At 43.0% G+C, this 12,191-nt stretch overlaps 1 protein-coding gene across 1 annotated transcript in view; it reads right to left on the bottom strand.

Moving 5' to 3' along the window:
• hsf5 (heat shock transcription factor family member 5) overlaps positions 1 to 12,191 on the bottom strand; it is a 100,841-nt gene that overhangs the window by 60,844 nt on the left and 27,806 nt on the right. Inside the window, exon 3 of the mRNA XM_080211072.1 lies at positions 7,034 to 7,131. Coding sequence (XP_080067198.1) covers positions 7,034 to 7,131 — 98 coding nt within the window. The remainder of the gene's footprint in view (positions 1 to 7,033; positions 7,132 to 12,191) is intronic.

Genomic DNA, 12,191 nt, shown 5'->3' with positions numbered 1-12,191 from the left:
TGTCTTTGGTAGATGACTAACAAGGGACATTTTTGTGCTTGAAGGAGGAAAAAACACTTATCATTAAAGAAAGGGCCAAACTGGGCAATTGCATCCCTTACCTAGCCATCCTGTTGCCAATGGAAGAGGCTCTGGAACTTGGAGGACCTAACGGAATGACACAAGAGCCTCTGGCAGATGCAAGACATAGTACTCAGGTGTTCACTACTGATTACCATAGACCATAGAATGCCCAACGCAAAAGGAGGCCATTCAGCCCATTGAGTCTGCCCTGACTCTCCCGAAGAACATCTTACCCAAACCCTACCACTTGCCCTATCCCCATAACCCCACCTAACCTACACAACTTTGGATTTGGGATGAAACTGTAGCACCTGGAGAAAACCAACACAGACATGGGGAGAACATGCAAACTCCAGACAGTTATCCAGAGCTGGAATTGAACCTGGGTCCCTGGCGCTGTGAGGCAGCAGTGCTAACCATGTGCCATTATGCCGCCCCCACATGGACTCTACACTATTAGGTACTGTGAAAGATGTGGTGGAATGCACATTATGCCATAATCACACTTTTCATTTTCACATGTGTTTCATCTCAGTAATTATACATTCGTGGATAGATTTGAGATCACAGCCTGGTAATCACATCTCTGGTGAGTCTGAGCAGCTGATGGAGGCTGTGACAGCCAAGGTATCTTATACTTTAAGATCTGTGAGAGTGCAGAATGATGTTGTCCTTCAGGCTGATGACGTGCCTTTGGTATCATCTATTTGTGCAGTATGTGGGAACATGTGGTGGAACTTCCACAGGCTATGTGCAACCAAACGCAGACAATGCAGGAATCCATCCAGGCCCCAAAGGCCACCAATCTCTGGTGGAACAAGGTCCTTGGACTCCTCAGTGAGTAGGAAAGAACTAGTGTACCTTGAAAGGTAGAGGAATGACTGCCTGATACATCTGGGGCTCCTTTCAAGGTGCTCCTGGCATGACAGCAGCTCCTCAGCCCTTCTATGAGTGACTCCTAGGCCTCATGATACGGATGTGGTTCCTGCATTTGAACAAAAGGCCCACAAAATGCTTGGATCCTCCAGACTTCAGGCAACCAGAAGGCAACGAACAATCTTATTGAAGGGAATGTGGAACCAATGTCAATGGCTTGCCTCTACCACAGCTGACTGCACAGTGGTTGCACAGTGATTGCACCATTAAGAGATTTAAGAAGACCACCCAGCTATACCTGGGAATTCACAAGTTTATTTTTTGTTAATGCATATTACCTTGCAATCACTGGGGGGATTTTTCACTCCCACTTTCAGGGAGTGGGATCGACGAAATTCCACAGGAGTCCCAAAACACAATGGATGGATGTTCCATGAGGAGAGTGGATTTCCATGGGATTTAGGGCGAAGGTTCTATTTTCAGTTTGTTAAATCCGAGCGCGCTTTGAAAAAGGCTCTCCAATCTTTTTCAAGCCGTTGGTGGTAGGGCAAGCTCAAGCCGAGCCCACTCCATCAGTGTGATACTGTGGGACTTGCCCCATAACTTTTATTTTACTAATACCATACAAAGATGGTGAAGGAAGCCCCAAGAGCCATTTTTCCCACCTGCAGCACAACTCTGCCTATAAATTAGAAAATTCCGCCCATTGATAAATATGGAATGTTACAAGGCAGGTTAATTTTTTCCACTTCTTGTGGGCATTTAGCAGTATCCCGGCTCCTTCGAAGTGTGTGATAGGAAGGATCACACCATGCGAGGTCAACGCATGCCTAATGCCACTTTCCAAAATATATTAGCAGGTAAATCATAATGGCAATCAGGAAATAGCACAGAGTTGTAAAGGCTGCATTGGTTAAAACAAAAGCAAATCATTGTGGATGTTCAAAATATGGACTAAAAATAAAAAGTGCTAAAAATGCTCAACAGATCTGACAGCACCTGTGCAGAAATAAACAGAGTTAACGTTTCGAGTCAAATGTGACTCCTCCTCAAAAGCATTCAGAGGAAAACCTGTTAATTTCCCTGAAGCATCAGAGGCTTTAGACAGTTCCAATGTATTTACCTGGAAAGTTACCCATGAAATAGAAGACAGAAAAATCTTGTCTAACTTGTGGGTAAGTATACAACAGACTCCCAAATAGCTCACACTGACCATGACGCACTTCTTGATCACCTGACTATGCCACTGGCTAATCACTGACCCAGTACTTGGCTAGATCCCCAACCTGTCCTGACTAGCTGCCGACCTGACAATTTCTAAAAGGACAAACCTTGCCATTTCATCCATCTAGCATCTTATCCACCTACCATCTCACCAACGTGCTGCCTTGAACACTTACCTCACACATCCACTCATTCCTATCCACTTACCCATTCATCAACATTTACGGTGAACATTTAAACTTCTAGCTGCTAATGGCATTAAAAGGGGATGTGGTTTATACACTGATTTTCTTTATTGCTTTACATGGGTTTCTGTCTTGTGAGAGCTCTTCTGCATTCTGGATCAGAAGTCTGGCCTTTTTAAATGTGTCCAGTGAAGTGGATAATTTTCAGGCTAATTGGCATCAGACGAAGTGAGTCCAATGCTAGCACTGCTGCCTCACAGCGCCAGGGTCCTGGGTTTGATTTTGGTCTTGGGTGACTGTGTGGAGTTTGCACATTCTTAGCATGGGTTTCCTTCAGGTGCTCTGATTTCTACCCACAATTGAAAGATGTGTAGATTACATAGATTAGCTATGGTAAAATTAATGAGGTTGTGGGGTAGAGTGGGAGTGGGGGAGGGGGGTTATTGGCCTGGGAAAGATGCTCTTTTAGAGAGTTAGCGCAGACTCAATGGGCCAAATGGCTTCCTTCTGCACTGTAGGGACTCGACGGTTTATGGAAGCTTTGGGTCATTGGCAGATTAAGTTAGTGGACAACATGGTGGCAGATCGAATGTGATGTGGATAAGTGTGAGATTATTCATTCTGATACTAAGAACAGAAAATAAGTTAAATTTGTAAATTTTAAGTTCAGAGTGTCTTGGGTATACTTGTACAAGGAACATAAGGTCAGCATGCAGGTACAGCAAGCAATTAGGGAGGCAAATGGTACATTGGTCTTTATTGCAAGGAGATTGGAGTACCAAGATAAAAAAGTCTTACTACATTTGTGAAGAACTTTGATAAGACCATGCATGAAGTACTATGTGCTGTTAGGGCTCTATATTGAAGAAAGGCTTTTTTTTATTCATTCGTGGGACATGAGCATCACAGGCTGGCCAGCATTTATTGCCCACCCCTAGTTGCCCTTGAAAAGGTGGTGGTGAGCTACCTTCTTGAATCGCTGCAGTCCATGTTCTGTTGGTTGACTCACAATGCCAGTAGGGAGGGAATTCCAGGATTTTAACCCAGTGGCTGCAAAGGAACGGCAATAAATTTCTAAGTCAGGATGGTGAGTGGCTTGGAGGGTACCTTGCAGGTGATGGTGTTCCCATGTGTCTGCTGTCCTTGTCCTTCTAGATGGAAGTGGTCATGGATTTGGAAGGTGTAGCCTAAGGACTGCTAGTGAATTGCTGCAGCGCATCTTGTAGATAGTACACATTGCTGTTACTGAGCTTAGGTGGTGGAGGGATTGAATGTTTGTAGATTGTGAATAGGCTTTAGGGAGTCAGGAGGTGAGTTACTTGCCGCAGTATTCCTAGCCTCTGACATGCTCTTGTCACCTTTGTGTTTATGTGGTGATTCCAGTTGACTTTTTGGTCAATGGTAACCTCAAGGATGTTGACTGTGGGGGATTCAGTAATGATCACCCCATTGAATGTCAAGGAGCAGTGGTTAGAATGATTAGGTATAATTGATTGGAGGTGGGAAAGGTTCACCTGATTGATCACTGAGATGATCAAGGGGCTGTTGCCTTGTTGATCCAGAACTGGCTTGCCTGCAGAAGGTAGAGAGAGGTTGTAGATGGGTCTTTTTCTGCATGGAGGTCGGTCACTAGTGGAGTGCCCCAGGGATCTGTTCTGGGATTCTTGCTGTTTGTAATTTTCATAAGTGAGCTGGATGAGGAAGTGGAGGGATGGGTTGGTAAGTTTGCTGATAACACGAAGGTTGGTGGTGTTGTAGATAGTTTGGAAGGATATCAGAGGTCGCAGCATGACATAGATAGGATACAAGGCTGGGCGGAGAAGTGGCAGATGGACTTCAACCCGGATAAATGTGTAGTGGTCCATTTTGGCAGGTCAAATGGGACGAAGGAGTATAACATCAAGGGTAAGACTCTTAGCAGTGTAGAGGATCAGAAGGACCTTGGGGTCCAGGTCCATAGGACTCTTAAATCGGCCTCGCAGGTAGAGGCTGTGGTTAAGAAGGCGTATGGTGTACTGGCCTCCATCAATCGAGGGATTGAGTTTAGGAGTCAGGAGATAATGTTGCAGCTTTATAGGACCCTAGTCAGGCCTCTCTTGGAATACTGTGCTCAGCTCTGGTCACCTCATTACAGGAGGGATGTGGAAGCTATTGAGAGGGTGCAGAGGAGATTTACAAGGATGTTGCCTGGATTGGGTGGCATGCCTTATGAGGATAGGTTGAGGGAGCTCGGTCTTTTCTCCTTAGAGAAACGAAGGATGAGAAGTGATCTGAAATAAGTATATAAGATGTTGAGAGGTACAGATTGGGTGGATTCTCAGGAGGCTTTTTCCAAGGGCTGGAATGGTTGCTACGAGAGGACACAGATTTAAGGTGCTGGGGAGTAGGTACAGAGCAGATATCGGGGTAAGTTTTTCATTCAGAGGGTGGTGAGTGATTGGAATCGGCTGCCGTCGGTGATGGTGGAGGCAAATTTGATAGGGTCTTTCAAGAGACTTCTGGATGAATACATGGAACTTAATAGAATTGACGGTTATAGGTAAGCCTGGTAGGTATGGATATCATTAGCACAACTTGTGGGCTGAAGGGCCTGTTTGTACTGTATTTTTTCTATGTTCTATGATGAGAAGCCAAGTAAATTGGGTCTGTGCTTTCTGGAGTTTAGAAGAATGACAGGTGATCTTATAGACATGTACAAGATTTTCTAGGGCTTGACAGCCTGGTTACTGATAGGTTGTTCTCTCTGGTGAAACCTAGAAAACAGGGTAATAATACTCTTCATTTATGGAATATGGATATCATTGGCTAGGCTTGTGGATGGGCTAGTGGATGCTGTATTGTTTATTATATTCAGGACCACAATGGACAGCTTTCTGTTCTCTCAGGGAATCAAAGGATATGGGGAGTGAATGGGAAAGTGGAGTTGAAGCTGAAATTCAGTCATGATCATTTTGAATGGTCAAGTAGAGTTGGTAAGTTGTATGGTCTGCTTCTGTTCCTTTATGTTCTTATGATCTAAAGGAATAATAATGCCAGATTGAATTGCTTAAAATGGTGCCTGTATTGACTATGTACCATAGTTCAATTATCAACTACACCTTCCTTTTAGATGACACCAAGTGTTGACTCTTCTTTTGCGATGCTTCAGGGAAGTAAAGGATAGTGCTATTAATAATCTTCGTCTGCTGCACTTCCTATCAATAAAATGTTACTTGCTCAGTTTCCCACAGTGCAATAAAACTTGTCATGATACCTTTGTCCGTTGAGTAGCAAGAAGGACCTAGACTGCTTCATTGATTAGAATTTGCCATATGAAGTACCAAAAGAATCCTTCCCCCTGCTCACTGACTGGTCAATGTTTCTTTTTCAGCTTCCCCCTAACTCCACTTTGAATTAACAGGACCTCCTCATCTCAATTTTTCATCCCCCTTTTTTCATCTTCCTTGCTCCCTCCTCTATCCTCATCCACCCTTATCTCAATTCCCCTTCCCACCTGCCTTCCCTGATACAGCATGATACCTCCAATTATTTTTCCTTTGTTGTTCTATAGAAGTGCTTCATCTCTTTTTAGTGCCTTATATCCTGTGCTGCTGAGTTCAAATGTATAGTATGATAAAGAATTCTATAACAAAATAACAGAACCGGTTTAATTAGCTCTAGTAAAGCAACCTATTCACCTCAAAGAAATCAGTGGTTTCCAATGTAAACTTCAAGTGCAAGTGTGCAAACCGAAGACATCTCTGGTAGCAGAAGTCAGTGTCAGTTATTCCCCACTACTGGATTAACCATAATATTTCAGATAAAATCTCTGACCAAGGCCTCATCAGTTCTTTTAGGTGGCTGTAAAAGAACAGATTCCAGCAGCACCTCCTTGCAAGTGGCAGAGTCAGCAGTTTATGCATTGGACACATCAGCCATCTCAGAATCGAAATGGAAGCAAATCATTCTGGACTCCGAGGGATTGCCTAAGAAGACACAGAAGACTTTTGTGCTGGAGGTCGATAATAGAATCTTTATCTTGCAACTGGTATCAGATGGAGGAATCAAGCGCCAGAAAAGCATATCCTGACAGGGAATAAATCTGAAAGTCCTGGGCCAGATTAATTTCAACATTCAATTGTAAATCAGTAAGCATATCTAACAAAATAGAAGCAGCAATAATTTGTTGTGACTAATTAATGATCTTATTCATATTGACAAAATAGCGCAACGGAACTGAGACAAATGAAATATGGCTAAAGTGGCAGCTAAACAAGCTTAACTATTGGCCACTAATTAAAATTACACAAATGGAAACAAGGGAGTTATATTGTAAATGATTATGTATGCATAATCAGCAATCTACTGTTCAAAGTAACTGTCTAGTCCCATTTTATACTCGACAGGAAAGTCAGTCCAAGTTTTAGCCAGGAAAATTATAACAATATGTTACATTGTGAAATTGTCTTGACAAGATTGAAGAATTCCATAAGTCAGTAGATCCATAATTCTATAAATACTTTAACATTTAACATGTATCAAAATCCCTCTCCCCACCAATTGAACTGACGTGTTAAACAATTTAAAGGAAATAGGTTAATCATTGTTAAAATAGCAGAATGAAAAAAGTACATTAATCATCTATATCACTTAAAGACATTTCTGAACTAATCGTAAATTACAGAATTTTTACTCAGTAAACGTACCTGATAATAGTTGTAGTTAGGATAAGAAGAAGTGTTTGTGTTTGGGCAACCTGTCATTGGATCCAGAGGGGAGTTAGGAGGGCAGCATTGCAAGACAGCTGGAAAAACAAAACCCTGATCAGTAAAATGCTGTAAAGAACAATGTAACAGCTTTCAGTTGAAACATAAAAAGCTTAGATTATTTCTACAGTCTATAGCAAAAAAATCAAGTATGGGTTTGCAAGAAAGCTGGCAAACAATTTAAATGATATTAAAAGAACAACATTGCATCAATACATTCATATTCACAGGTACATATAGGGAATTCCTCAAATTAAATACATCTGGAATAAAAACTGGACCAGAACATTAGGGAAATACCTGAAGAACTTTTCTGTAACAACAAAGAATTAGAAATTGACAACTGACGTCACAAACAAGTTATAACAGGTATATGATAACAGCAACATAGTCATTATACAAGACAATTATGCATTATATGGTGCTGTATATCACTGGAACTTAAAGCAGCTGGTATATTGTGTTCTGGGGCTGTTACGATGGTTTTCTTGTTGTATTTAAAACTATCATTCCCTCATGTAGCCAAAGTCATGACGTGGTTTCAAGATGAATTTAATATAAAATATTAAATGACTATTAAAAAGCAGATGAGTTTAAAGCTTGGATTATTACATGGAACTATTATGTTGTGGCAATTATGGAGACTTGGATGAAAGAAGAGCAGGACTAACGGCAGCTTAGCATTCCAGGATTTAGATGCTTCAGGTGAGACAGAGGGTGACAAAAGAGGTAGGTGTGTTGCTTTACTTATTAGGGAGAATGTCACACCTATACAGAGGGAAGACATCTTGGAGGGATCATGCAGTGAGGCCATATGGGTAGAATCCAGGATCAGGAGTGGTGCAATCACACTTTTGAGGTTTTATTACAGACCTCCCAACAGCCAGCTGAAGAGGAGGAATAGATATGTCAACAGATTATGGGAAGATGTAAAAACAGGGTTGTGATCGGCGCTTTTAACTTCCCCAACATAGACTGGGATTCCTTTACTGCCAGGGGCTTGGATGGGGCAGAGTTTGTTCATTGTGTCCAAGAATGCTTCTTGAGGCAATATGTAGATAGTCTAACTCAGGAAGTGTGGTTCTGGGAAACAAGCCCAGACAGGTGATTGATGTCTCAGTAGGGGATCATTTTGAGAACAGTGATCACAATTCTAAAAGTTTTAAGATAATTGTAGAAAAGGGTAGAAATAGTCCCCGAGTGAAAGTACTAAACTGGGGGAAGGCTAACCACTATTGTGTTAGCAGGAGCTAGTGAATGTAGGCTGGGGGTGGATGTTATATGCGGCTGTTATATGATATGTTATATCAGTTGTTAACAATTCAGGACAAGTAGGTGTAAATATAAATGTAAATATGAGTGTAAAAATGAAGGATAAAGATGGCAAGATTTGGAAACCCTGGATGACAAGAAAGATTGTGAGCATAGTGAGAAAGAAGGAGGCATACATAAATTTCAGGAAACTGAAAATGGATAAGGCTCTTGAGGAATACAAAGGTAGCAGGAAAGAGCTTAAATAGGGACTTAGGAGGGCAAAAGTGGGCCATGAAATGCCCTTGGCAGGCAGGATTAGAATCCCAAGGCTTTTTATGTGTATGTAAGGATGAAGAGGGTAGCTAAGGAAAGTGTAGGTCTGGTGGCATAGTGGTTAGCACTGCTGCCTCACAGTGCCATGGACACGGGTTCAATTCTGGACTTGGGTCACTGTATGTGTGGAGTTTTCACATTCTCCCCGTATCTGCATGGGTTTCCTCCGGGTGCTCCGGTTTCCTTCCAGGTTAGGTGGATTGACCATGCTGAATTGTCCCTTAGTGTCCAAAAAGTGTGTAGGTTAGATGGATTAATCATGGCAAATGTGCAGGATTATGGTGAGAGGGCACAGGGGAAGGCCTGGGTGGGATGCTTTTTTGGCAAGTCAGTGCAGGTTCGATGGGCCAAATGGCCCCTTTCTGCACTTTAGGAATTCTATGGTAACTCAAGAACAGTGGAGTGAATTTGTGCATGGGGCTAGATGAGGTGGGTAAGGTCCTTAACAAGTACTTTGCATTGGTATTCACAAAGGAGAAAGATGCGGTGAATGGTGAGTGTAGAAAGAAGGATGTTGACATTCTAGGACATGCTGAGATAAAAAGGGAGAAGGTATTGGAGGTTTTGAAAAACATTAAGATAGACAAGTCTCCAGGGACAGACAGGGTCTATCCCAGAATACTGAGAGAGGCGAGGGAAGAAATTGCTGAGGCCTTGGCCAAATCCTTTGTCTTCTCCTTAGCCACAGGCTAAGAGGATTGGAGAGTAGCTAACATTGTTCCTCTGTTTAAGAAGGGTAGAAAAGACAATCAGGGAAATTACAAGCCTGTCAGCCTTATGTCAGTGATGGGGAAATTATTGGAGAAGATTCTTAGGGCCAGGATGTACTCAAATCTGGAACAGAATATGCTTATTAAAGATAGGCAGCATGGTTTTGTGAAGGGAGGTTGTGCCTCACAAACTTGATTGAGTTCTTTGAGGAAGTGACAAGAAAAATTGGTAAGTGTAGGGCAATGGATGTTGTAATACATGGACTTCAGTAAAGCCTTTGATAAGGTTCCTCATGCAGGCTAATTCAGAGGTGGTGTCATCTGGGATCCGAGGTGAGCTGATAAGATGGATACAAAACTGGCTTGGGCATAGAAAGCAGAGAGTAGCAGTAGCAGGGTACTTTTCTAGCTGGAGGCCTGTCACAACTGGTGTCCCACAAGGATCAGTGCTGGGGCCTCTGTTGTTTGTAATATATATAAATGATTTGGAGGAAAATGTAGGTGGTCTGAATAGTAAATGTGCAGTTGATACAAAAATCGGGGCAGTAGTGTAGAGTGAGGAGGATTGTCAGAAGATACAGCAGGCTATAAATTGTCCAGAGACCTGGGCCAAAAGATGGCAGATGGCATCACCGCACAAATGTGAGGTAATGCAATTTGGGAGGTCTACTGCAGAATGAAAGTATACAGTAAATTGTAGAGCCCTTCAAAATATTAGCACATAGAGGGATCTAGGCATGCAGATCTACAGTTCCCTGAAGGTGGCAACTAAGGGAAGGTGGTCAGGAAGGCATATGGTATGTTAACCTTCATCATTTGAGGCATTGAGTATAAGAATTGGAAAATCATGTTGCTGCTGTATAAGACTTTGGTTAGGCCACATTTGGAGTATTTTGTACAATTCTGGTCACCACACTACCAGAAAGATGTTGATGCATTGGAGAGGGTGCAGAAGAGATTTACCAGGATGTTGCCTGGTTTGGAGGACATAGAGAACAAAAGTTGAACAAACTTGGACTCTTTTCACTGGAGGGCGACCTGATAGAGGTTTACAAAATTATGATAGGCTTGGATAGAAACAATAGTCAGAGTATTTTCCCCAGGGTTGAAGGGTCTATTACTCAGGGGCACAGGTTGAAAGTGAGAGGGAAAAAACTTAAAAGAGATCAAAGGGGCAAGTTTTTCACAAAGAAGGTGGTGAATGCCTGGAAAGCACTGCTGGAGGACATGGTGGAAGCAGATTCTATAAAAATGTTCAAGAGGCATCTAGATAGATACATGAATAGGCAGGGAATAAAGGGATATGCGCCATATAGAGGCAATAAAATGTTAGATCAGAGAGGAATATGTGTCAGCACAGACTTGGTGGGCTGAAGGGCCTGCTCCTGTACTGCACTGCTCTTTGTTCTTTGACTACAGCTATAGGATTCTGAATGAAGTCATTCAGAGTGAAAAATTCATAAATGCATAAATAATTATAGTTTCAATTTTAATTACAAATAATTAGCATATACCAATAGAAATATAGGAGTTTTCTCTATCTAATCATAGTTATTAATTAAGATCATATCATGCATACATATGGATAAAGTATCCGATTGTGAGCACTTTAAAGGAAAGTAAAATGTACTTTTGGTCTTTTGTTCTTAAGTGCTTCAAATAACACAGTTAAGGTAGTAAGAACTGCTATACATGGTAAATTAGGATGGTTATCCAGCAGAAGAAAGAGGAGGCAATGGATGTGAGATACTGGCAGGATGCAGAGATCATGGTGTGAATGAGTAGAAGTACTGAAAGCAACAGGAGTGAGGAGTAGCAGAAAAACAAAGATGGGAACAGGAAAGTGATGGACGGGTATTATATGGAATACAGTGAATCAGAAGAGCCACAAGGAGGGAACAATGGACATTTACAGATTTCAAGGGTGCAAGACAACATTAGTGGCAGGAGTGAAAGACAATGGGGAAGATTCTCCCAAAAAAATTCTAAGTGTCAAATTTGCACAAAAACTGAAATAAATCCCTCTGGTTTTCTCAGCGGGAGTTTCAAAATAAATTTCTCACACCCTGGACTAGTGTGAATTACGTGAAAAATTAGTGGGAGGATCCTATTCTTACCAGAGAGACCAGCAGCATAAGGCTGAGCAGGCCACTGCGCATACACTGATCTATCAGTGCCCAGATTGGTGCATGCGCATTAGCCCCGTGCTGCTGGCCTCCTGATGGCTGGCCAGCTCAATCGTGGTCCAGCCCACAACCTCCATTGTTGCATCTCTGAGCACCACCCCCGTGGCTCGATCGCTGGCCTCTTGGAGCATGTCTGGACCACTCGACATCCCTCTGCCCCCTGCCCATTTCCCCCCACCGTCAGCCTCCGACTCCCCCCCGTCCTACAGTCCCGAGCCCCGCAGCAGACCGATCATGCCCTCGATCCCATTGCCCAGCCCTTATTGCTGGCCTCCCTCCCTCTGCTTGTGATCCCTATGCCCAGTGACAGTGGGATCCCCCCAACCCACCAATTGCAGCCCCAGAGGCCCTGCCCTCTTTAGACTCTGCTCCCATTAGGCCTCACCCTCTTGGCACTGCCCGATGCCTGGTGGAAAGTGCCAAGATGACCCTTAGGCATTACCACATTGCCCCTTGGGCAGTGCCTGGGAGCCAGGCTGGCACTGCCAGGGTGGCAATGCCCAGGGGGCAATCCCCTTTACCTGTGACCTTGTTGGGGGACCTTGATCTCTCCCCTTCACTTCAGCAGGGTCAGGCCGCAAGCTTCCCATTAGTGAGGAGCTATAGTAAACCTTG

The sequence above is a fragment of the Carcharhinus amblyrhynchos genome, chromosome 23 (assembly GCF_965287045.1).
Source record: "Carcharhinus amblyrhynchos chromosome 23, sCarAmb.v2.hapA, whole genome shotgun sequence".
NCBI lineage: Eukaryota > Metazoa > Chordata > Chondrichthyes > Carcharhiniformes > Carcharhinidae > Carcharhinus > Carcharhinus amblyrhynchos.
The sequence above is the reverse complement of the archived record's forward strand: the minus strand, read 5'-3'. Positions and strand labels throughout refer to the sequence as shown.